The sequence below is a fragment of the Vulpes vulpes genome, chromosome 3 (genome assembly GCF_048418805.1).
Source record: "Vulpes vulpes isolate BD-2025 chromosome 3, VulVul3, whole genome shotgun sequence".
Taxonomy (NCBI): domain Eukaryota; kingdom Metazoa; phylum Chordata; class Mammalia; order Carnivora; family Canidae; genus Vulpes; species Vulpes vulpes.
Genome location: NC_132782.1, coordinates 136,542,954 through 136,570,262, shown reverse-complemented (window position 1 = coordinate 136,570,262; position 27,309 = coordinate 136,542,954). Strand labels below are relative to the sequence as shown.

Genomic DNA, 27,309 nt, shown 5'->3' with positions numbered 1-27,309 from the left:
AAATTCTTGATACGAATATGCAGGTTATTTAAGAAAACAGGGATCAAAGTAGGGTGCTAGGCACTTGGGGATACGGGAAGAACCCTGAGACCTTAGCTATGCCCATTTAATTAAAGGGAAAAAAGCTTAATAACTTTAGGGAATAGAAATGACATGTCGTAAGAAAAAGAATGGGAGAATAAATATTTTAACTTCTAATTTAGAGAAGAAATAGAAATGAGCTGAAGCGGCTTTTGAAGTCATCCGGGAAGATGAGTGACTAAGCCAGAAGAATCTTTAAAAACCCTGGTTGGCCAGGATCCCTCCTGGGGAGAATACTTTATAACTGTCTGAGGTTGGAGGGGAGCCCTTCTAATATTCCCATGTTGCCTGGTTTCTGAGTTGTGCTGAGGACCTTGAGGAGCAGAGCACTGGCTCTGTATGGGGCCAGGCAGGGATTTTGTTGGTGGTAGTTGGTTGCTTTCACTGTTGAAAGTAAGGAGAGGGAAAGGAGGAGAGATTATGATCCCTCAGGATAGAAAGACACTGAAACCCCTGGCAGGGGTGGGGGTGGGGGGTGGGGCTGGGGACCTCCACATTTGTGAAAAATTATTTCAAGAATGCTGATCCCTGGGGCACCTGGGTGGCTCAGGCAGTTAAGCAATCTGCCTTTAGCTCAGGTCATGATCCCAGGGTCCTGGGACCGAGGCCCTCATAGGGCTCTCTGCTCAGCAGGGAGTCTGCTTCTCCCTCTCCTTCTATACTCTCTCTCTCTGTCTCTCCTGCGCTGTCTCTCTCTCTCTCTCAAGTAAATAAATAAATAAATCTTGTTAAAAAGAAGCATCTTGCTTTATTTTTTGGTAACACAAATCCTTCTCTGGTTCCACCTACAAACTCTTCAATTAAGTCGAAATTGCTCACAAGTAAGATACGTACCTGTTTCTTTGGAAAACTCATAAGGCTGTAGTTGGAACAATGTGGCAAAGCATAGGTGCAGCCCATGTGGAACGAGGACACAGGAATTTTAAGAAATCAAGTGTGCAGTCAGGTGCTAAAATCTAGGAGGGGGACCTGTCTCCCACAGGTCATGGAGTTGACATAGATAAAAACCAGCCGTACGTATGGCTCTGAGGGGGCCCCAGCTGACAACAAGAGATAACTAATAATACATGTAGCTACTGTTTATGGAGCACCTGTGGACAAAGCATCAAGACCACAGCCTTATGTTGTAAACCTGGACTATATTTTTTATATAATTTGACTACAGATAACTTCAGATTATTTTCATGTCATTGCTTCTCACATTTTATCTCTTAGCATTATATTTGGTATTTCTTGGCAGGCAAAGTATTCCTTGAGTCCTCTCTTAATAAGCTTACAAGCTGAAAGGCTTTTTATTTCACTTTAACAGCAAAAAATATTCAATGGAGAGGAGAAAGGAAATGACTAGAAAGCTGAAGGAAGGCTAAAGGAAAACAACCAAGAGTGTTGTTTGAGCTCTGTATTCTGATGCTGTTTCTTTACAAAGAATATTTAAACAATGCTGTCACCATAAAAATACATAATCAACACACTGTTTTAAATATCCGTAAAGACTACATAGGCTGTCTCTTTGTCGTGTAAGAGCTGTAATCACAAAGTAAATCCCTGGATATTCCCCAGGAGACTACTCCAAGTGCGGACCAAGGACCAGCAGCCTCAGCATCACCTGGGAACTTGGTATACATGCCGAATGTTGGCCTCACCTTGACCTACAGGGTTGGAATCAAATTTGAACAGGTGATTCTTAGGTACACTAAAGTTTGAAAAGTACTACTCTAAATAGCTTTTGGTGTACTCTGGGAGAGAGGTCTGTACAGGTCAACTCTTTGCTGAGAGCTTTGCCTGGAGATTCAGAGCCCCAGGTACTTGCCCTCTGAGAACAGAAGGGGGAGCCCTAATCCCCCAAATGCCAGATCTTTCAACTGGTTGCAGCTGCTCCTGTTCTTTGCAGGCCTGGCGGGGTGAAATGGGACTATTAGAAACAGCACAAGGAGAGGAAGGAAAAACTGAAAGACCTGCAGCCCCTTGCTGGGATTCGGGGCAGCAAGGGAATCTGGCAATACCTTAGAGCTTCCCAGATGGACAGAATCAGAGCAGAAAGAAAACAGGATGGGAGACTAGGGAAGAACTATGTAGTCTTTGTGCTTCTGCTTTTATTTATCATTCTCTGAGTCTCCCTGATTATTTTTCATCTCTTTAAAAAAATTTCCACTACATGTCTGCTTTCTGCTTTTGTTCTTCCCTGGAAACCAATGATAATAATAATGATAATATTTTACATCCACATGATGCTCTATACTATCTGGTACATAATAGATACAAGAGTATTCCATAGAACACAATTTTATACGTGTTTTACAAGTGAGAAATATTCTATACCTTTTCTCCCATATTCTTTATTAGGTTATCTTAAAAAGTAGCTCTTGTTTTCCATTTATTTTGGCAAATTTTAGAGTTGTTTTTTTTTTTTTTTTTTTCATGCACAGAGTCATCTGCAGAGTTCCTGGCATAGTGAGGATGGGGAGGAGGCTTAATAGCAAAAGTCTGGGGGGTGAAAGGCTGCATAGGAAGAATTTTTAAAAGTGTAAGAGCTTCATGCTCTGACATGGTGATGACTCAACAAAACACAAATGATTTCCCGGGCTCTATCTGAATCATCCACTTCACTCATTTGCTTTGAAAATGAATATAAGTTTGAAGACAATGGGAAAAGGGAGGCATGAAATGTACAATCTGAGTCCCTGGCAAACTGTGTTTTATTCAAATTCTTAGTCTTTATAATTTGTTTCACTTCCATTTTGATTTATTTCATAAATATTGCAAAACCAAAGTGATCCATAAGCTTTGTAGCCATGCCAAAGAGTGAACTTTCCTGTTCTAAATGAGATTGCTAAAGAGTTCAAACAGAAGCTTCAGAAGAAATAATTCAAAACTTCCTTGGACTCCTCAAGATGTCAGATCACCTGATTGCTCTGACACTAACTGCATATTTTACTCACTTTGACCGTGGTCTCTACCTGCAGACTGCATGAAAATAAAAAGGCCTTCTGGGGCCAAAAAGAATTTCAAATTCAGACAATGAACAAAAGATGTGCTTTAGATTCTTCAGTTACTGAACCTGAATAACTTATTTTCTTGAAAGCAAATAGAAAACAGAGCAGATTCCTAGAATTTCTTCAACTTGAAATAAATGCCTGAACATTGTATTCCCATTTTTCTTCACTTTAGGTATATTTCATTTTTGGATGTCATAAAATCCATAGACATGTGCAGTGAGTATTTTTTGAATGAAAGGATAAATTGTGGGGGTTTTTTGTTGATAAAGTCACACTTTATCAGAAGTGGACACTCCACTCAGGAATGACGTTAAAGTCATTTAGCCAAGTCAGATTTTAAGAGCTTTTTACTTTTGTCTCCTGTGGGGTCAGCCTGGTCAGAGAGCAGAAGGCAGTAAGAAGAGATCTTTAGCTGGCCTGGCCCCAGGCCTACTTGCTCAGCAAAACAGAAGTGGGAAAAAAGGCTTTCAGGAGTGAATATGATACCCCAGACATGATCAGAGAATGAGTCTGTGACCAGAGTCTTGTAGGGACAGATGATGAAAGTGGATGCCAGGCAAGTGGCCAGACCTGGGGATTGGATTCTAAAACCAAGGAAGAAGAAAGCAGGTAGACAGGAATGGATGTCCTATCTGGCCTCTCAACCTAGGAGGAGCAAAACATACTCCTGATGTACTTGTTCAGGTGAAATTGGACAAGAGTGTTCACATATGGCTGCTCTTTATAGAGCCACGTACAATCCCTAGCCAACATTCCACTCCACATGCTACAGGAGGCATTGCAACTGTTGTTAAGAACAAGTGGAGAGAGGTCTTACATGCAAGCCCTCAAGAGCCCCTCAGCCGAAGAACAACTCACACAAGTGTGCATGATGGCAAGAAGAAACTCTTCTTCGATTGTCAGTGGAGAGCTACTCTCAGTGTGACTTACAGGCTTAGTTTTTGAACATATTGTTTTACTGATGCCATAATGTTTTTCTTAAAAGCACACGAGATTGGCATAAGAAAGTAAACTGCCAAGAAAAGTTGAAAGTAAAGTTCATTGTTCTGCTCAATGAGTCACAGTTACAAGCAAAGCCTTCAGAGTCACCACACCTCTGGGCTAGCACTCTGTAACACAGTGAGAGCCGGAGGGGGGGGGGGGGGGACACCCACGGCTGAGAACCAGTCTGGAAAGACAAGACAGCTAAGCTGACCCCTGAGCTGTGGAGTGAGCACCTGTGGCAGCCTCGTGGCTACCAGAGACATTCCATTCTCCTACATACCCTCGGGGGAGTACCAGTTCCCCAGTGCCTTCTGACAAGACTGAGCAAGAAGAAAACTGCTTTAGAACAGAAGAGATACATTTTAAAAGATACTTTTAAAGTTGGGGGGTGCATTTTCATACTATAATCCAGGGCTCTTCTGTAATCTAGCTTTTATTTCCTTCTCCTGATTTCATTCACTCAATAAGTATTTACTAAGAGTTTCCTGAGCTAGGTGCTAAGGAGGTAGTGATAAAAACAGAGTTAAGGCACCTGGGTGGCTCAGTGGTTAAGCATCTGCCTTGGGCTCAGGGCATGATCCCGGGGTGCTGGGATCAAGTCCCACATTGGGCTCCCTGGGCTCCTTGTGGAGAGCTTGCTCTCCTTCTGCCTATGTCCCCTGCCTTTCTCTGTGTCTCTCATGAATGAATAAAAAAGTAAAATCTTTAAAACAAAACAGGGTAAGGTCTCTTCTCTCATGTGCCCTTCACTAGAAGCAGAAAACCAATTACACAAAATGAATGTGACACCATAACCATGATCACACTTCAAAGTAGAGGTATCTGATGCTATGAAAGCATGGAAGAGGGGATTTGACCTAATTAGGAAGCTCAGCTCAGGCTTCCAGGCCAGAACTTGAATTTGAAGGAAAAGCAAGTGAAAAAGCCAGAGAAGAGGTTCCACACAGAGGGACAGCAAGAGAAAAATTTCCTTCGATATCCCTCAATGTTGCAGCTCTTACCCCTTTATTTCCAGTTCCCAGAGAATGCGAGACAAGGTGATATGGTGAAAAAGAAAGGAATTGAGAGCCAGTAGGCCTCATTCTAGCACTATGACAATGCTCATACAGCCTTGAACGAGTTTATTTAGATTTTCTGAGCCTTAGTTTTGTCAACCATAAAACAAGTATGATAAAACCCATCACAGGGGATCCCTGGGTGGCTCAGCGGTTTAGCGCCTGCCTTCAGCCAAGGGCCTGATCCTGGAGACCCGGAATCAAGTCCCACATCAGGCTCCCTGCATGGAGCCTGCTTCTCCCTCTGCCTGTGTCTCTGTCTCTCTCTCGGTGTGTCTCTCATGAATAAATAAGTAAAATCTTAAAAAAAAAAAAATCACACAATAAAAGTTAGTTCCTTCCTCCATTGGCTAATTTTCGATCTTTCTGAGCCTCAGCGTCTTCACTGAAAAATAGAAGCAAGAATTATGCCTGCATCAGAGTTGATATTTAAATGGGTTCATTTGCAAACTCTAAAGAATTAGGTAGTTACCAGGTACTATTAATCAGTCGTAAAATATTTGTGATGCCTACTATGTACCAGACCTGTGATAGGTCCTTGAAAAATGGAAGATAGACTGAAGCACAGCCTTGCCCTTAGGAGAGGGTTGCTGAAAGAAAAATTTATTCTTTCCTCTGGTCCAGGGAGAAAAGGTGGTAAGGGCAGAGGAAAAGGCCTCTGTGGTCTGCACAGGCATCTAAGTTCCTGGCACTTGGCCCTCCCTGGGGGACATCTGATACCTTCCTCTCTGCCATCAGCTGAGAGTTTGCCCAGATGACCTGACCCAGGGACAGGCCTGCAGGATGGATTTCCAAATATTCCAAATAAGCACACAAGGGAATCTTACAACAAACAAAAAATGACTTGAGTGCAGTAGAAAAGTTGTTAGGCCGACCGATGAGGAAGAGGTTGTCACGAATGAGAAGGGTCACGACAGATTTCTGTGTTTTGCTGAAAGTGGAGTGAATAATCCAGATTCTCCGATTTTCAGCCCAGCCAGCCAGGCCTTTCTGCCTTTCTCTTTTGAGCTCCTTTTGTCTTATTTCCCTCTTCCTTCTGAGAAGATATACTGAATAAGGAGTAATTTCTTGCCTAACCATGATTCAAAAGGAAGCTCAGCCACAGAACAGGCAAGTGTGGGGTTGCCTAGAAAAAAAGGACATGTAGAGGCAGGTCTCAGAGAGATCCACCCAGGTTTTGCAAAAAAAGACACCTCCTTCACCACAAGTTCTAAGACCTTCCAAGTTCAGGAAGAAAGTATCAGCTTCCCCATTGACAACCAGGTGCAATGTACCCAGCAGGACCAGTGTGAATGAACTGGAGGCTTCTCTACAACATGACCCATAGAGACAATGTGGATCCTGTTAGCAGCCTGAAGTTTGTGACTCTCTTGGTGGCCCTAATTCCAGAACTCTTATTCCTGGGAGCTGGAGTGAAGCTTCAGGACAATGGGTATGATGGATTACTCATTGCAATCAATCCTCAGGTATCTGAAGATCAGAACCTCATCCCAAACATTAAGGTAAGTGACAAGTGTGAAGTTAATACTATTATCCCATTAGGACAGGACTGTATAGCCTTCTTTAAAGAGCTAACACCTTTGCCTGGTCTATATTTGAATAGTAAAGATGCCAGCATTTCTAGTAAGCACCAAAATTATAATTATGGCCAAGCCAGTTTGTTCACTTAATTCTGCACAGTCTTGGCTCATAGTGTTGATTTACCCCTCCTTGATTTATTCTTGTTGGTGACTACTGCTTTTAGCTTTTTTGTTTTCCTAACATGACTATTTTTGGGGTAGCAGCTTAAAAATCTGGTCTTTGTGGCAACAAAGACCAGATGTTTGACTGATGAATAAGCATGATTGTACTTATCAAAATCAAGTTGTTGGATTCCATCCTGAGGCTGAAAATTCTGACAGAATGAGAGTCTGGATGGAGTGCTGAAGAGCAAAATTTTTTCACCTGAATGTTCTATAAAGTAATTGACTATTTTCACCTTAATGTGGTGCAGGAGGATCAGAACCCCATTACTTAAGAACCACTTGTTGGTATTGCTTTTAATAAATCAGTATTGTCATAGGTGTGGTCTCAAACATGCTCACAGGAGTGACAAGGAAGAGATTTATTTGGTAAAAGCTTAAAAGTCTTTCACAAACCTGGGAAAAATTACAAAGGCAAGCCCAGACTCACTGTTAGTGTCCTAAAATCTCTTCCAGTTAACCATTTGAGGCTTATTTTGCTCCTAAGTTTTCCCAAAGTCTAAGTCCATCTCTAAAAGAAATGGGCTCCTTGAAAATATTTTCATTATCCTTTACTGCTACTTACTCAAGTATCACCAGGAAATCAAAAAACATAAAAGATCTACAAGCACCAAGATAAGCTTTTCTTTTATTTGGTTATAGGAAATGATAACCGAAGCTTCTTTTTACCTATTCAATGCTACCAAGAGAAGAGTGTTTTTCAGAAATATAAAGATTTTAATACCTGCTACATGGAAAGCTAATAATTACAGCAAAGTAAAACAAGAATTATATGAAAAGGTAAGAATCAGGATTTTCCTAAATGAGCTTAATTCTGGAGAAAAACAACCAATATAAACTCTGTTCAAACTTTAAAAGTGAGGACTTAGGCAAAAACAAGTCATTGATGTTAACATATAACTAATATTGGGAAGGTTGTTATTCACAAGATACATGGAAATAAAATAAATGAGTACAAATTATGGAACAAAAAATACGCAAATGCCATTGCCCAAGTGGCCTCTCAGAAGACCTCCTCGCTCTGCAACTTACAGTGTCCTTTCTGAAATTTTTGCTTAAAGACCCAAAGCTGGTTTTATCCTGTTGAGCATGAGCTGTGCAAGGAACAATTCCAATTATGACTACCTTCTTTTCCCATCCTGTCAGGGGCAGTAGACCTGCATGTCCAGGCAGAAACATGCTATAAAATATGGCTGACTTTTCCTGGCAGGGTGTAAATTAACAGAATTTCACATGAGCCCAAGTCCAGGACACTGTTTCTGAGGAATATGGTGATAAGAAGGAAGGCAGAAAGGGGGACACTAAGGGGAGGGGTTAGTTTTTCTTTTCCAACCAAAAAATAACTAAGGACTCTTGTAAGCTGCAGATCATAGTTAAGCATCCACGTCTGCGTGGTATACACAAATGTCAAATACATTTGGCAAATGACTGAAGTCACTGTGAACAAGAACCTGGGCAGCCAGCAGAAGGGGCAGGTGCAGACACATTGAGCACTTAGCTTAGGACTTCAGCAGTGGAGTGGATTCTAGACCTGTAAACCACAGCTCAAACAGAAGGGCTGGGACATATGGTACAGTTTCCCCTTTTCCTCATTTGTGTCATTGGGTATGAAATTTTTAAAGATTATTTTAATTCTTAGCTTTCCGTTGAAGTCCCTCTCTCAGTAATTGAATGGTACAGCAATCTGGATAGCACCCCAGTGTCCTGAAGAAGTTAAAGAGGCTCTTCAAACATTTGATTTATCACCAGATGAAAGCATTTAGCAATGCTCGGCCATGGAGCTAGGAAAGAGAGGAACTGAGATAAATTGGGAAGATAGTGTTTTGGTTTTGTTTTTAAAATTTGTTTCAGAAGACGAGAGAGAGCATACAAGCAGAGGGAGGGGCAGAGAGAGAATCTCAAGCCAACTCCCCGTTGAGCATGGAGCCAGGATACAGGGCTCAACTAGGGTCTCCACACGGGGCCTCAATCTCAGACCCTGAGATCATGACCTGAGCCGAAATCAAGAGTCAGATCTTTAATGGACTGAGCTACCCAGGTGCCCCTAGAGAGCCAGCATCTTTTAAAGCTTCCACTAAACACCAGGCATTTTACATATATTGTCTAGTTCTCACACACCTTAAAATTAGTTGCTATTACAAACTATTACTGTATGTTAGGAAACGGAAGCTCAAATAAAGTAAGGATTTTGTCCCAAACAGTTAGTAAATTACTGAGCCATGATTTTGATCCATGTCTATTTGCTTCCTAAACCCATGCTCTTTTTGCCAAGCTATGCCATCTCTAGCTATCTATATAGATGGTATTAATCAATTTGATCTTCTGTGAAATAACAAAGTATTGGAGATAATTAGTATCAAAACCAGGTCATACTCCTGATCCTAATGGAGGAGTAGGAAATAAATAATTAAAATAAAAATGATAATATTATTGAACTGAAAGATTAAAGGAAAGAATAAACATTGAGTGCTGTTTATATATCTGTTGGATACAGATTCCTTTAGCCTCATAGTATCAATTAAGCAAACAGTGAATGATCATTATATGCAGAGGCCATACTAGGCACTGTAGAGGACAAAAAGAGAAGCAAGGTGGTTCTTGTCTGTGTGAATCCATAGTCAAATGCAGGTAGGAAACAGGGGAGGGTTGGGAGAATTAGAAAAAGTAGGTAAGAGCTAGATTACTATAGTCTATAGTAGAATGGAACCCCAACCTCTTGAGTATTCCAACCCCAGCAGAGCACTCCTTCCTTTTAGCTTCAGAACAAATTTCTAGATGTAGGAATGAGGTTTTGTCCATGTGAAAACTATCCAAGGGCATGACATTTGTAGCCCTTTTGTAAGTGCTGCCTTGCAAAGCCCCTGGCTTGAATTCTTAACTTTCTAAAATAAATGTTAATTATTATGAAAATAATTCACGCTCATTGCAAAAACAAGTCAAACACCATAGAAATAATGGAAAACAAAAATGAAAATACTACTCTCCTCTACTCCATGGTGTGCATGCACACACACATAAAACATTACACATATGGTACAGATAGTGGAAGTGTGATGTATATTTATAGGATCATATTAGATCTATAGCTCTAAAATCAACTCTGTTTAGGGGCGCCTGGGTGGCTCAGTCCCTTAAGCATCTGCCTAGGCTCAGGTGGTAATCTTGGGGTCCTGGGATCGAGCCCTGTGTCAGGCTCCCTGCTTAGGAGGGAGTCTGCTTCTCCCTCTTCCCTTCCTCCACTCGTGCTTGCTCTCTCTCAAATAAATAAAATATTTAAATAAAATAAAATCATTTCTGTTTAAAAAAAGTTAACCACATACTTCTAAGGGCAAGTCTTGAGACAACATGTTATGTTTCTTCCTAAAAATAAAAGAAACAATGTTGTATATAAAATTGTATTCTCTAGATGGTTATTTGAATAGATATTTTCTTTAGTTTTGGACTTAAACTACTGTTTTATCACTAATAATTGAAATGGCCAGGGTACAAGATGAAATAGAACTTCATTCCGATGATTGTTTGGTGATCTATTTGATAATGGGAATGAAAGGATAAGGCTTAAAACAAACATGTCTTATTGTCCTGTACTGATGAAGTAAGCAACAGAACGCTGCTCACAACAGACTGTAATACTTTACAGTACAGTCTGAGTGACATTCATTGGTCTTAACATTCATCCAAATATTTTTACTATATTTTATAGTGTTTTATAATGTCAGAATTTTACAGTGTTGACTTTTGAGAAGATTTTAATCTGGAAAATGAGAAGATCAAATGGAAATAAAACTCCATGGAAAGTTGCTAAGCTTTTAAAATATTGATGTTTTTGAAAGTGCCAAATAATTTTATTGATATTTAGTTGTGCATGCATTTTAAACTCCATGTATAAGATACACATTTAAAAAAAATCTGTTATTAAATTGGAATACAATTCCTACAGTAAAATGCACAGATCTTAAGAGTTCAAATTGTTTTAACAAATGTATATGTTTATGTCACCAACATCACAGTTGAGATATAGAGTATTATTAAGCATTTCTCTTAATTCAGGCAAATGTCATAGTGACTGACTGGTATGGGGCACATGGAGATGACCCATACACACTACAATACAGAGGGTGTGGAAAAGAAGGAAAATACATTCATTTCACATCTAACTTTCTACTAAATGATGACTTAACAGCTGGCTATGGACCACGAGGTGAGTGTGACCAATCCAGAAATAAACATTGGGCAATACCATTTACAATATTCTGTGCTTGGTGCTGAAAAGCAACTCAAAGAACCTGAAACCTGCAGAGGACTTACCATCTGGATGGGGAGAGATAGGCTAATGTGCCCATGAAAAGGGAAGAGACAAAGTAGCCAAAAAAAAAAAAAAAAAAAAAAAAGTTGGACACCAGATTAGTGGCTCAGACAGTGAGTACTATAAGAATTCAGTGAAAGGAGAGAACATTTTGCACTAAGGGTGCTCAGAAAAGGCCCACCCAGGAGAGGCTCTTCAAGTTTAATATGTTGGTAAGTGGAAAGATGAGAGAGAACAGTGCAGAGTATGAGTAAACAGTGGCAGCAGAGGCATCCAGAGCATATTTGAGAGATGGGAGTGGTAGCTGCTGTGATGGTGCAGAGAGAGGAGTGAAGTAGTGGAAAAACATGCTGAAATGCATGTGGGGATGGGTGATGGGGAGCCTCGACTGCCCAAATTAGCGAGTCACCACTGAAGGCCATGGGCACAGGAGAGAAATCAACATAAAAGTGTTTTCAGAAGATGAATCTGGCTGTAGAATAATGATAATCTGGCTCCCTCAAATCAATGAGAGGGAAAGTAGGGGATCCCTGGGTGGCGCAGCGGTTTAGCGCCTGCCTTTGGCCCAGGGCGTGATCCTGGAGATCCGGGATCAAATCCCACATCGGGCTCCCTGCATGGAGCCTGCTTCTCCCTCTGTCTGTGTCTCTTAATCTCTCTCTCTCTGTCGCTCATGAATAAATAAATAAAATCTTAAAAAAAAAAAATGAGAGGGAAAGTAAGTATCAAGAGAATAACTAGAAGTCCAAGCAGGAGACAAAAGACTTGAATAAGAATAGGGGCAGTGAGATGGGGACAGGAAAAGGTGTTAAGAACAATGAGGTTTTTTTTTTTAAAAAAGATTTTATTTATTTATTTATTTATTTATTTATTTATTTATTTATGAGAAAGAGTGAATGAGAAAGAAAGAGAGAGAGCACGAGCAGGGGCAGGGGGAGAAACAGACTCCCTGATGTGGGGCTCAATCCCATCATGATCTGAGCTGAAAGCAGATACTTAACTGACTGAGCAAAAATGAGAATTTTCTATGTGCCGGGTGCTGTGCTTTTTGTTTTTCAAATGTTACCTTATTTAATCCTAACAACTCTAAATCTTGGGAGATATTCTCCAGAGGCTAAAAAGAGAAATAGAGGTCACACTACTACAGAGTGAAAGGCAAGAGGGGAGGGGTGTGTGGCAGCATTAAGGAGCACATCAGGTTTATGTCAGAGGTAGAAGGGACATCCACAGGTTTGGATCTAGGCAGGTTGATTGAGGGGAGCAGCCGATTGTTCTGGCAGAAAGGCTCAGCCTGTGATGGATGTGGGTGGCTGGAGTTTGGGAGAGAAGTCAGGGTCATAGATTTGGAGACTGGTGTTTAGTGGATGAATGTGAGGGAGAAACTGTACAGAGAACAGATCAACAGCTCAAAGGCTAACTATCCCATGCTTAATTTTTAGTTTTTGATTTTAACATAAAATAGTGCCTTTCAAATGATGTTTTCACTTTTAACTGCCATTTAAATCTATATAAATGTTGTTATCATCTATATGGATAGCAGGAACTAGGGCAACACACTGTACAAAACACTTTATAAAACACTTTTTCTTTTTTTAAGATTTCATTTTATTCGACAGAGAAAGAGAGCACAGCAGGGGGCATGGCAGGCAGAGGGAAAGGGAGAAGCAGGCTCCCCACCGAGCAGGGAGTCCAATGTGGGAATCGATCCCAGAACACTGGGATCATGACCTGAGCTGAAGGCAGATGCTGAACAGACTGAGCCACCCAGGCACCTCTATAAAACACTTTTTATAAAAACATCTTTTTCCCAGTAACTATGGGATGCTGATAATCTCTGCCAAATAGATGATCTCACCAGCACTTCTAAATTGCATGAGTAGGCACAAACTTTCCCTTAATACCTTCAACTTATTTCCCCTTCCTTCCTTTGTCCCACGTTGCAAAACTTGCACAATAAGCTGCAGCCTCACTCAGCTCTTCAAACACTTGCTCTCAGAACTTAAAAGAATTCAGAAAGGAAAAGTGCACTTTGGGAGAGGGGTTAATCTTGAAAGCTTTTACTAGGGAATAGTTTTGATCAGAACACTGAAGGAAATGCAAGATTTAGAGAAGTAGAGATAAAGATATAAGGGATTTGATGCTGAGGATTGGCGTTTCCCTGAGCCAAGAGTTGGAGACAAAAATATAAACGTGGAGAATCAGAGATAAAATAACAGAGAAAGGATGATTTGAACTGGAGAGGCGGTTTAGGATCTTTTGTACTCCTTTGTCCCTCTCTGGCCCCAGGGTTTCAATCATTGCTCTAGAAAGGAGGATAATGTACAAGAAAAAAGTAGGCATGTGTGGATAACACAGACTAAAGAAGAGCAAATCTTTGTTTACATGTTTGGCATCTTAGTCTTTTTGGGGCTGCTATAACAGAATACCATAGACTGAGTGCCTTTTACACAACAGAAATTTATTTCTCACGGTTCAGGAGGCTGGGAAGTCCAAGATTGAGGCAATGGAAGATTTGGTGTCTAGTACCCACTTCCTGGTACATAGACAACCATTTAATGGCCTGTGTTCTTACATGGTGGGAAGAGGAGGGAGCTCTCTGGGATCTCTTTATAAGGGCACTAATCCTATTCATAAGGGCTCCACCTTTGTGACCTAGTCACTTCCTGAAGGCTCCACTTCCTAATACCATCACATGGGCCATTAGGATTTCAACATACAAATCTGGGGGGGACATAAGCATTCAGTCCACTCTACTTAGATATACTTCTTTCTCTTTCCCCAAATCTAGAAATGGTAGGCCTGTAAGAAGCTACACAGAAATGTGCTACACAGCTTCACTGGAGAAATGAGACAATGTGGGACCATCACTAGTTTCAAATAGGGCATGCGCCAAGTAAATCAATCACTGGTTTGCATTTACAGGACTAAATGTATTTTCAGACTGCCTCTTATATGATGGTAGGGGGTAAAGCAGGAGATGGGAATAGGTCAGGAAGAGAAAAGTGGGAGGATTACACTTCAACCCTATGTAGTGAGTATATATAGTCAAGTGATATTACATCTTCACTCGTTAGCAAAGCCCACTGCTGAGATTTCAGGAACTCAAAACAAAAAATCTCTCTTCCACAGGTAGAGTATTTGCCCATGAATGGGCCCATCTCCGTTGGGGTTTGTTTGATGAATATAACGATGAGAAACCATTCTATATAAATGGGCAAAATCAAGTTAAAGTAACAAGGTTCGTACTTTTTCTGTTTAAAATTTTCTTTTTTTTTTTTCTTTTGACTGACCTGAAGCAGCTAATGGCAGCTAAAAACCTAACTTGCAAGGAAGAAATCCTTTCATTTTACAATTTTATTTCATTTTTTAAAAAGTTGATAAATGTTTATGTGGTTCAAATATGAAAACAGGGATGCCTGGGTGGGTCAGCCATTGAGCATCTACCTTCACAGCTCAGGGCATGATCCCATGTTCCTGGGATTGAGTCCCGCATCGGGCTCCGTCATAGAGCCTGCTTCTCCCTCTGCCTCTGTCTCTGCCTCTCTCTGTGTGTCTCTCATGAATAAATAAATAAAATCTTTAAAAAAATATATGAAAACAATATAAAAAGTTAACTCTAAGATATCTTGTTCCCACCCTTGTCTTCACCCATTTCCCTCTCATCCCCTCTAGGTAACCATTTTTTATTAGTTTTTTGTTTATTTTTTAGTATTTCTTCACGTAAATCTAAATAAATATGAATATATATTTTCTTTTTTTTCTTAAAAATAATTGTTTAGTGTTCCACTGTGTGGATGTACCATCTCACTTGCTTTCAACCGGTCTCCTATTGTTGGACAAGTGGGTTGTTCTCAATTTTTTGTTATTACCAATAATATTATAGTCATAATGCTACATATATGTAATTTCTCAGTATGCAGGCAGATCCATATATCTATAGAATAGCTTCCAGGAATTACTGGGTCAAAATGTGCCCTCATCTATAATTTTGGTAGATAATGACCAATTATCAATTGATTATCAATTGGAAAATATTTCTCTTCTAAAGGTTGTATTGTTCTTCACTTCTATTGGAGTGTCTGAGATTGCTTATTTAGGAAAGAATCCTTTTAAATATCATTATTACATGTTCACTTTCTTCTGCTCTGATGTCCAATGGCAATGAGCTCAAAGACACTGTGACGCAAGATACTATCAATCATGTTCCTCCTTGGGACTCCAAAAAATCATGTTGATTTCCTAGTATCTTTTTCTTTTGCCCTGTTTAGTTGTAAAACTTTTGGTAATACAGAATTCCTCATCCAGATCAAATGCTTTAACATAAAGTGGACTGCATTTCCAAATTAATGAGTTTTCTTAACAGAGTAGTTTTTTAGATGTTTTATGTGTATCTAGCCAGCTACAAGCCCTGTAATAAATTATTATATGAGCCAATGAAGATAAAACATAAGTATTTCTAAAATAGACCCAATTTCTCTTTCTATTTTTAGGTGTTCATCTGATATCGCAGGCATTTTTGTATGTGAAAAAGGTCCTTGCCCCCAAGAAAACTGTATTATTAGTAAACTTTTCAAAGAAGGATGTATGTTTATATATAATAGCACCCAAAATGCAACAGCATCGATAATGTTCATGCAAAGTTTATCTTCTGTAAGTATAAAGACAACTGCCTTAGAATGACAACTTCCTACAACATGCCATCTCTTCCCAAGGTGGACTGATAATGTTTGAAGTATTTAAACAAAAAGACAATTAGCACTCACTATGTTTTAGAGCTTGGGGGCTTTACGGTTTATCTAGTTTTTATTTCACAGATAAAAAACACCAAGGCCCCAAAGATGATCACCAAAAAAAATCACTTTAGAAAAGTGATTATTTGCTTTCTAGGGAAGGTAATTTAACAAGGAAGCTCTGTAGACTTCAAAATAAACTGCTCATCTGAAGGTATTGAGGAAAAGTGTATTGAGTTACTAAGAGTGATAAAATACATGATTATATGTCTTTCATTTGAAGTAGCAAACCATTTCCCAACACCTTCAAAAAAAAAAAAGTAAGAAGTAGCAAACCACCCTTATTTTAATTGTGTTTCCTAATTCTCTTTCCCTTGTTTTGCACAGAGCACAGAAATTAAAAGAAAAACCAGACGTTACCAAAAGAAGTCAACTAACCCTTTGTAGTTTCAGAAACTTAACCTTGTCAGTATTTTGCATTACCAAGAGACTAGTGTATGGATCTAGAACACCATTTTTAAAAATTGTTATTTTAAAAGAGTATTCTGTCATGAAGATCTAATACTTAACATTCTCCAGCTAGTTCATTTTCTGTCTGAAGGAAGAAGCATGAAGCAGCCAAATTCTCACCAGAAGCCTGCTTTGAAGGAATAGAATCAGAAAGGAAGGAGACTGGTGATACAGAGGTTTACTGGTATCAGCCTTCATGACCTGACCTGTCCACCCATCTTCACAAAGACCTGAAACTCACTTGTGTGTGTTAAATCTCCCCTCCACAGTGCTGGGGCATGGGCGCATGCCTCTGGAAGTTTTGCTTCCATAGATGACCAATGTTCCTTAGATTGACATATTCTTTTCTTTAAATATTTTTTTTCCTCAATCTGGTTTAGTCAAGGCTATGAGTCATTCTGCAACTTTAAAGTGATTTTTCATTCTTCTTGTCTGATACATTGTTTTTAATTTATAGCTTTAATACCTAAGGCCAACTTAATTTCATGTATTTCATCCACATTGTGATCCTTTGAAAGACCTAATCACTAACATCCAGTCAAAAAAGTTTCACAATTCTCTAACCATAGTCAAGAGAGAAAAGAGTTAAAAAAATAAATAAATAACAACAAAAACGGGTTACATTCCTGTCTCCCCTGGGAAACTCATGTCCTTAAGCAATTATCAGCCTTCTGAAGCTTTAGCTTCCCCTTCTATGAAATTATAGATGGGACTGGGAAGTCTATCAGGTTTCTTCTAGCTCTAAGCTCCCATGGCTCTGTTAGCAGGCAGTATCTACTCTGTAGGAATATAAGCACTGGGAATAGGTGGTAACCTATTACTTTGCGATGCAAACCATACCTTAAAAAGGGGTGACATATGTTTAGTATTATTAAATGAATTATATCTCTATTTCCAAAAGGGGAGAAAGATCAGGAAGTAGATTTAAGTTGCTTTTTTGTTCATTATCCTATTCTTACAGAGATCAATATTTGAACTAGATCAATTTATGTTGACTGATCAATAAATAAAGGTGCAGCTGGGTCATTATATATAATTCGAAGGAGTAGGTTGACCGAGATAACATTTTCTAGAGTGTTTTCTTTAACACACTATCATTTGAAAAAAAGTGGAACATTGTTTTGTTTTCTTAAGACTAAGATATATATACATGGTCTGCTCTCTGTTATCCAAGTGCAAATAGACTATAATAAACGGATCACAAATACCACAAGGTTGCCAGTGTTTCAAGCAAAGGGTGCGAAGGTATATTTGTAAACTCAATATCATTCTTGAAGTAATAAAGGGCTGCTTTAGCACTTCTGATATCTTATGTTTCAACTCACCTTTCCTTTTACCTTTAGTTGCTTGAGAAGAAGTATGTCTAATATGGGAGGAGTGCCTTTATTCTCTGATAGGCATTGTTCTTTTTCTAGGTGGTTGAATTCTGTAATGCACGTACGCACAACCAAGAAGCTCCAAACCTACAGAACCAAATGTGCAGCCTCAGAAGTGCATGGGATGTAATCAGAGACTCTGCTGACTTTAATCATAGCCTTCCCATGAATGGGACTGAACTTCCACCGCCTCCCATGTTCTCTCTTATTCAGCCTGGTGACAAAGTGGTCTGTTTAGTCCTGGATGTGTCCAGTAAGATGGCAGAGGTAATATTTTGCACCAAAGTGGCTGTAAACCATTCACTTTTTCTATCAGTTTTCGATTCTTTTCATTTTATAGCAGGTAAGGGCAAAGGAGGAGAGGCCAAGGTTTGGAACTGTTATGTATTTTGTCTTTTCTTGGGGACAAGAGGAACAAATTTAGGATGTAGGCCAGAAATTGAGATAAGGCAGATAAATGAAACCCACAGATAATCCCTAGCCCTGATTTTTTGCTACTAATTGCAACTTTTTTTCCAACCAAGATCCTTTCCCAAAACTCTGATGTGTAAGAGAATCTCTTGTCTGGCTATATTTCACTCGCTGGTAAGCTTGCTGAGGTAAGAGACATTGGGTTTGCAAGAGTGTGTGATTATCCATTGTATGTGTATTTTCCATGTCAGTATGGATAGAAAACCATACTTCCGTCATCCAAGAAGCTTGCAGCCTTCCAGAAATCCACTCCTGAAAGCCCCAGAACTCTCAGTTAGTGGTCAAAGTCTTAGTCTCTGGAACCAAGCATATGTGCTTTAAAACCTGGCTTCTTATTTACTGTTATATATTCAGGAGCAAAATAACCTTCCCAAACTGTTTTCTCATTTGTAAAATAGGGATTATAATACCTACTTTTAGTGTTGTGACAGAAGCAGCTTATACTAGCTCATTAGAGTCGATTGTTAAATTTTTAGAAAATTTGCAAGCCAGTAGTTAAATATAGCCATTATTAAAAAAATAAACTATGTAGATTTAGAATTAAATACAGTATATTAAAACAAACATAATAAATGCTTAAAACTCATCACTTCCTGATTATTTTCCTACTATTTTTTTTTTTTACAATTATCTATGAGCAGAATCCATAAACAACAGTTCATGGGCCAATTTGGCCCACCACCTATTTTTGCATAGCCCACAAGCAAAAATAGATTACTTTTAAAATGGATTAGAAAAAAAATCAAGAGAATGATAATATTTCATGACATGTGAAAATTATATGAAATTCAAATTTCAGTGTCCATCAATAAAGTTGTATTGGAACACAGCAATGCTCATTTACCGTATCTATGGCCACTTTAGTGCTAAAATAACAGAGTTGAGTAATTGCAACAGAGAACATATGCCTAAAATACTTGACTAAAATACTTGACTTTCTGGCCCTTTTCTGAAAATGACTGCTGATCTCCGATCTATGCTTTTAAGATGATTTCTGGCCTACTGTATCTGTCTGGGTCTACTACTACATATTTCTTACCCAACTCTGCTTTCAGTGATGTCAAATTGACAACTTGAAGTTAGCCATGGTGGGAGTATGTACCCCACAAAAATTATGAAATCAAGGTCTCTCTCTCTCTCTCTCTCTCTGCCAGAAAGCCAGTTTAAAAAAATATTTACCATCATACCATCATCTACTTCATAAAGTTGTCAAAGGGGAATAAATGAGAAAATAAATATGAAGCTTTTGGTTCCTAAGTGGTAGTTATTATTTTATTATAGTACTTGTCCTAAGGAAGAGTTTATCCTCTTGTATTCTCTGGATCACTAGTTGTAGAAAATTTGTCTTTTTTGGCTTGTCTCTGAAACGTTAGGAGCACCACTCATACATTCAACATCTAAATAATTTTGTAATCTTGCCTACCTGCAGCTAACTAGGGCATGATCTTCTAAAATATGGTCTCCAGATGATTTATATTGGCTAGCTGCCTCTATTGAAGAAGAATAGACAGAGTGAAAGTGATAGTTGGACTTGAGAGAAGATCTAAGGGATGTGGAAGAGAAATAAGCCTAAAGTAACACACTCATAGCAAAGCAAATTTCCTTCTCTTTTCCTGCCAATATTGTCCTTGAAATGTCATGGTCATTTGTTCATTAGGCACTTGTACTGTGCTGGCTTGTGGGATGCAGAAATGACAGGACATAGTCTCTGCTTCAAAATGCTCACAATTTGGGGCCCCTGCAGGGTGGCTCAGTTGGTTAAGTGTCTGACTCTCGATTTTGGCTCAGGTCATGATCTCGGGGTCATGAGATGGAGCCCCCAGACAGGGTCCAAGCTCAGTGAGGAGTCTGCTTAAGAGTCTTTCCCTCTGCTCCTCCCTCCCAACTCTCTCTCTCAAATGAATAAATAAGTCTATAAGAAATGCTCACACACATGCACATGTGAATAAATACAATATAATGTGACAAGGCTTCAAAGAGGTGTGAGTTGCTTTGGGAACGCTGATGAGGAAGCATCTAGTGCCATAAAAGAAAGTGACTGAGGAGGACTTCATTGAGAGGATGAACTTGGAGTTGAATCTTGAAGGATGAGAAGGTACTTGCTAGGTTGAGGGAGAAGAAGGGAAGATTTCCAGGGAAAGGAAGAATTTGTGCAGTGGCTGACAGGCAAAATTAGAAAAATCTGTGGGGAGTACATCTGTTGGTACGGCTACAACAAATATTGGGTGTGTCTAAGAAAATGGCGGATAAGATGCAGAGATGATATGAATCTGAGAGAAACTTAAGACTTTGAGTTGGTAGGACCTGTTCGAGGATATGGGGGCTTATAACAGATGGGTAATGAAAGACAGCCCACGCTTTTGGCTTAACTAGTTGGGAATGGAGATCATGATTAAGAATGGTGAATTAAAATTTTAAAACTTTAAAAAAAATTAATTAGCTAATTTTAAAAAAGAATGATGACTTCATGACATGATGTTAGCAATAGCTGCTAATTACTGGGTGCTGACTATATACCCATTTTGCAGATGAGAAAACTGAAGCTAAAAAAGATAATTTCTCTATGGTCACATAATTAGCAAACTTTGAAGGCAGGATTCAAAGTCCTTGCTTCATCCACTGTACCAACTTTCTCCCCAATATTGTAAGAGAAACAATATTTGGGAAGGGAGGCAATGAATTCAAAGTGTGTTGAGTCTGAGATACCTGTGGGACGTTAAATTGGTAATGTTTCCTAAGCAATGTGAAATGTAGGTCCAGATATTAAGGGAGCTGTCTGGGTTGGAGATAGAGACTACAGTCATCGCTGAAGAGGTGGTCATAGAAGCTCAGTTTGCTGCTCCCATAGCCTTCAAAACGAGTGATCCTAGTGAACATCAGTACCATCACCTGTCCAAACCTGGTCACTAATACTAATTTATCATTGGTTAATGCTTCAGAGTATAACTGTACTGTCATTTATGTCTCTCAGTTGAAACTCATAGTGATTCTATTTAAAAAAGTAAGAAAAATATTATTATCCTCACTTTACAGATGAAGTGCCCAGGCTAAGATGACCATGGTAACAGAGGATAGTGCCAGTACACATACCCCTAACTGCTACTTTTCTCTACTATCTTTTTGTGGTGTTTCCTCTTACCCAAACTGGATTTTAAAAGAAACAGCTACAAATCTAATTTTAACTGGTTTCATAGAACTTGAATTCTGAGTTGGAGAGAAACAGTGTGAATAGGTATCCTTAGAGAGTGGTAAATATGAACAGCTTCTTGGAGGCACGGTTCTAAACCACTCCCCCCTCTTTGAAAAGCACTTATTTTTTTTTTTACAATTAATGAAATGAGGATCCAGCATTGTGTCATTCTTTACAGCTCAAAAAATTACAATCTGACATTGCTAATGATTTGCAGAAATATTTGCCGATTGAGTTGCTTAGTCATACTTTTGTCTACCAAACAAATGTAATTCTTTTTCTTTTTCTTTTTCTTTCCTTTTTGGGACATAGGCTAACAGACTCCTTCGACTGCAACAAGCAGTAGAATTTTACTTGATGCAAATTGTTGAAACTCATACCTTTGTGGGCATCGTCAGTTTCAACAGCAAAGGGGAGATCAGAGCCCAACTACACCAAATTAACAGTGATGATGATCGAAAGCTATTGGTTGCACACCTGCCTATGACTGTGTCAGCAGAAGCAGAAACCAGCGTTTGCTCAGGGCTTAAGAAGGGATTTGAGGTATAGTAGGGCACCCCAACCCTCAAATCACCCTCACTTTCCTTTTCTTCATTTTGTATCTGAGGTTCCTTCTGATTTGGGGCAATCTGTTATACTGTGGTCATAACAGCTTTCAACTATAATGATGTTGACCCGTAATGATGGATTAGTTTTAAGGTCAGGAATCATATCTTGTTTACCATTAAACCCCATGTGCCTAGCAAAGTACCTGTCACATAATAATTGTTCAGTGAATGCTTGTTGAAGGAATGAATTAATAAATAAATAAACAGCCAAGGATGGAAGACTTTAGTGCCATCTAGATGATTTCTAACACTGTTCCTATTTCTAACACTGTTCCCCACATTCTGGGACTGTCCCAACTGTAGCCATTTTTACACTTGGGTTTCCAGTCAAAATCAACATGTCTGCCTTCTGTATATAATAATTCTGGACTTGTCTAATTCTAATGTGTAGCCAAGATTGAGCCAAGAGCCAAGGCGTCTTATTGGTCATTCACTGGCAGTGATAACACATAAGAATGTGCCGCCATATCCTCTATTACAGACCCTATTCTAAATCAGGGTCATATTGTGATGATTCAAACAGGAAGAGTCCCTCTCTACAAGCAAACCAGCAATGGCATGTAGAGTGATGCTATCAAGTTCTGTGATGAAGTGAATTGAGGCCAGAATGGAGATGGGCATAGAGGGCAGTGAGCCACAGAAGATCTGAAAGAGGCATATGCCTGATGGGTGGGGATTCTGGAATGAGTGAATTCTTCTGTTCAGTCAGACAATCTGAATTACATTTCCTTCCAAATGACTGATACTATATGTTCAGGTGGTTGAAAAGCTGAATGGAAAAGCCTATGGCTCTGTGATGATATTAGTGACCAATGGAGATGATGAGCATATTGACAATTGCTTACTCACCGCACTCAGCAGTGGTTCAACCATTCATTCCATTGCCATGGGCTCATCTGTGGTTGAAAATCTGGAGGAATTATCACGTCGTACAGGTAAACATATTTCTAAAAACTTATATTTTAGAGCATTTCCTTTAACTTGAATATTCAAAGCACAAACATGAAGCTCAGATTATGTCAACAGAATGTGTGGCTTAAGTGAAAAAAAAAAATAGAAACAGTTATCTTAAGGAAAACAAGATAAAAATTAAATTATGCCAAAATTGCTTTTAATTTTTAATTTTTTCAGAGAGGGAGAAAGAGAGAGGGGGTGGGGCAGGGGGCAGAGGAAGAAGGAGAGAGAAAATCCCAAGTAGACTCCATGCCTAGTGGAGCCTGACACAGGACTTGATCTCAAAACTTCAAGATCATGACCTCAGCCAAAATCAAGACTTGGCTGCCCAACCAACTGAACCACCAATGTGCCCCCAAATTTTGCTGACTTTTTAAAAAAGATTTTATTTATTTGAGATAAGAGAGTGTGCGTGCGAGAGAGAGCACAGTCGGTGGATAGAGAAAGAGAAGCAGGCTGCCCATCAAGCAGGGAGCCCAACTTGGGGCTCAATCCCAGGACCCTGGGATCATGTCTTGAGCCAAAGGCAGCCGCTCTACTGACTGAGCCACACAGACGCCTCCAAAATTTTGCTGACTTTTAAACATTTTCCTTAGAAGATGCCAATTATACACATCGAATGAAAATATAATTTCATAATTTCTTTGTTAAATCAGTCTGAGCATGTATAACACAGGGCTAAAAATATGTTTAATATGTGATAAAGACACATACCATATTGTAAGACACATACCTTTTTTAATTCCATATGAGGCATAGAATAATTTTATCTTATATTCCTTATAGTCAATAAAAATGAATATTGCTGACTTTAAAACTGAAAGTTAGGTTTTATGGAATTATCTTTGAAAACAATGTTTTCAGAATATGAATGTAAATGTAAATATATAGCAATGTAGACAGGTAGCAATTACCCTAGACTATCTAGGAATTACCTTAATTACAAGACTATTCAATAAATATTCATAGAGTTTTTATCCTGTGCCAGGGAGAGGTTTATTATTTTTTTTAAGATTTTATTTATTTATTCATGAGAGACAGAGACAGAGACAGAGAGAGAGGCACAGACACGGGGAGAAGCAGGCTCCATGCAGGGAGACTCAATCCCAGGTCTCCAGGATCACACCCTGGGCTGAAGGTGGTGCTAAACCACTGAGCCACCTGGGCTGCCCCAGAGAGGTTTAGACCTTGATGTTACAGCTGTGAACAAAACCGACAAAACCACTCATCTCTGCTGCTTATCACATGGCTGGTAGGATGCAAAGCAGGTCAAGCATAACTCCTTTCCCCAAATTAACCCTCTTACACAAGAAAGGTTGTTGGATAAGACCTAACCTGTTATTTTTTGTTTTATTTTATACATTTTAATAGTTAACATAATCATGTATTTCAGGAGGTTTAAAGTTCTTTGTTCCAGATAAATCAAACTCCAACAGCATGATTGATGCTTTCAGTAGAATTTCCTCTGGAACTGGAGACATTTTTCAACAATGTATTCAGGTCAGGATTTCCTCAATATCATACTAACGGGTGGGGTTGGGTTTGGGGGGGGTGGGGGGGACAGAGAGAAGGAATCAAGAAAATAGATGAATTGTGCTAACTGCCTCATTAACCTTATTTGACTATGTAATAATTCTTGCACAGAAGGCTTTTAATGAGCTTCTTGGTCTCACCAAAGCCTGGATTCAGTTTTACCTAATGTCTGTTCTTCACCACCTTAGGAATAATTTCCTGTAATTGCCACCTTTACCTTTAAAGGTCTGGAAGCAGAATTTGCTCCTTCCTAGCGGCTAAAATAGGTGTGGAGTGGGGTGGAGGCAACGCCAAGGAGGAAAATAAGAAATTGTGTCTTTAGTTTGAGTTCTATAATAACTATCAGTCATAATCCATTTTACTTTTTTTGGCTTCTTAAAAAACTTCTTCAAAGCTCCTCCCTCATATTAAAAGTATCAACTATTTCACTAAATTCTAAAAATTTTTAAGTACTCCTTCAACTACTGCAATTGACTTTGTTCAAAAAGGGCTTCCTCTACTCAAGCCATTTTCAAAAGGGCCAAATTTTTTCTAAGTAGTTTAAAGATATTTTGAACATAACTAAGAGTCTGGACAAAATTTCATCTGCTGTTTCCTCACAGATGGTAAGTGAAACTGCCAAGTTAATGACTTGTTGTGAACAATGAAATCAGTTAAATTATTCTTAGGAAATATTTAACATCAAGATTATATGTACACAGTAAGGCAATAAACCACAGTTCCATCATTAGAAGTGAAAAAAGGTGAATCATAAATGAGAACATACATTATCATTGAATTACAATTGGTTGTTCCTAATAATCTTTCTATCACATGATTTCTTCTTTAATAATATGAAATAAAAACAAACATTTTAAAGTTTTTAGAAATTTAACAAAAGTTTTTAAAAATCATATGGCTCAAATTAGCCTCATGTTCCCAAACTTGGCCTCCTCTCCCCCAGTTGTATGTCATTAGCCCCACTAGACCATGGACAGAAACTACATCTAATTCCCTTCAATAGATCTGGCCCGGCACAGAATGTGCCCCACTAGTCAGCAGTCCACAAATGCTTGTAAAACGAATTTGAATAAATAATCCGCAGTGTTTTTGCTGTCATCTACCAAAAATTTTATATGCTTTCCAAGTTTGAGCAATATTACAGAGTGTTACACAGTGTGTTTATTTAATAAATAAAAATTTTCAAAGTTATTTATTGACTTGTGTCTGTTGTAAATACACAGTGATTAAATAAATGTAGGGGCTCTGGTGTCAGCCTGCCTGGGCTCTATCCCAGTTTCAGCTCCTTGCCATGTGACATTGGACAAATGACTTCTCTAAGCCACGGTCTTCTCATCTGTGAATGTGGATAACAACAATACTCACTTCAGAGGGTTTTCATAGGATTAGTGAGATAACATATGTAAAGCATTTAACTGTACTGTCATCTGCACTCTGTATGTGTTGTATGCACACACACGTGTGCATGTGGCTTATTGTGAATGGCTAAATAATTATTTTAATGTACCCAAGCCCCTTGAAACTCAGTGTTTTGTTTATTATTAAAATATATAAAAAGGTAGGGGCACCCGGGTGGCTCAGTCATTTGAGTTGACTCTTGATCTCAGCTCAGGTCTTGATCTCAGGTTTGTGAGGTCAAGCCTCACACTGGACTCTATGCTGGGAGTAGAGCCTACTTGAAAAAAAAAATACATACAGGTATCTGGAGAGATAACATAAATCAAACCACTTAAGCACATTCGCGAACAAAAATTTTTTTTTAAGTTTGATATTATAATTGCTGATCTGAGGCTAATGTTGATTTGGATGAGAATTAGTATGAGAACAGTTAAAATTTCTCTATAAAAAATAATGAAGTGATACTTGTATTAACCATACTAGAATATTTTATATCTTCTGTAGTCCTATAATATAGAATATTTCACTTTGGTGAGGTATTTTTATAAAAAGTGATTTATATGAATATAGTTCATGTCAGAATTAAATTATTTTTTTGCCAATTTTATTTTTATTTGTCCAGAAGTAAAGGAAAAGATGGAATGTTTATGCCTACCCTAGAAACTTTCACATATATGTGTGTTTTCTTGAACAGCTTGAAAGTACAGGTGAAAATGTTAAACCTCACCATCAATTGAAAAACACGGTGACCATGGATGACAGTGTGGGCAATGACACAATCTTTCTAGTCGCATGGCAGATCAGTGGTCCCCCTGAGATTCTGTTATTTGATCCTAATGGAAGAAAATACTACACAAATAATTTTATCACCAATCCAGCTTTGCAGACTGCTCGCCTCTACATTCCAGGAACTGCTGAGGTAGGTGTTGTGAGCCTGTTCATAATGACAACATTTAGTTGAGTACATAACTTTCAGTTGAATCACATAATTAAATGCACTGTATAAAGAAATCCTATCCTGATAACATCAAAATTTGACTTCAAATTTATACAAAAGCATTTTGAGACTGTTAAAAATTTAAGAGAAACAACTAAGGTATGTTCAAAACTTTAAATAATGGATACCAAGGTCTTCTCTCTTCAACAGTGGAAATTAGTATGTATGCAGTACAAATAATTTCTTCTTGCTTACTTTCTTTGCAAAATTCACACATAGTTATTTATACGCTTGGGGGGAAAACTCTACCTAGAATTTATAATACGAATATATGCAATACATGTTTTTGAGTATCTGCTATATTCTAGGTTTTGTTCTAGGTGCTTTATATTAAAATACCATGGTAGGAATATGAACGGGGTACTCAGAGCATACAGG

At 38.7% G+C, this 27,309-nt stretch overlaps 1 protein-coding gene across 2 annotated transcripts in view; it reads left to right on the top strand.

Moving 5' to 3' along the window:
* Positions 1 to 5,820: 5,820 nt before the first annotated feature.
* Positions 5,821 to 27,309, top strand: part of CLCA2 (chloride channel accessory 2) — a 39,711-nt gene continuing 18,222 nt past the window's right edge. Inside the window, exons 1-10 of one of the 2 annotated variants that reach the window (XM_026004719.2) lie at positions 5,821 to 6,618; positions 7,501 to 7,638; positions 10,909 to 11,059; positions 14,294 to 14,402; positions 15,655 to 15,814; positions 17,820 to 18,047; positions 21,754 to 21,984; positions 22,807 to 22,984; positions 24,397 to 24,503; positions 26,629 to 26,853. In XM_026004719.2, the coding sequence (XP_025860504.2) occupies positions 6,409 to 6,618; positions 7,501 to 7,638; positions 10,909 to 11,059; positions 14,294 to 14,402; positions 15,655 to 15,814; positions 17,820 to 18,047; positions 21,754 to 21,984; positions 22,807 to 22,984; positions 24,397 to 24,503; positions 26,629 to 26,853 (1,737 nt within the window). In that variant the 5' untranslated portion in view covers positions 5,821 to 6,408. The remainder of the gene's footprint in view (positions 6,619 to 7,500; positions 7,639 to 10,908; positions 11,060 to 14,293; positions 14,403 to 15,654; positions 15,815 to 17,819; positions 18,048 to 21,753; positions 21,985 to 22,806; positions 22,985 to 24,396; positions 24,504 to 26,628; positions 26,854 to 27,309) is intronic. The other variant, XM_072754686.1, reaches the window with a different exon arrangement.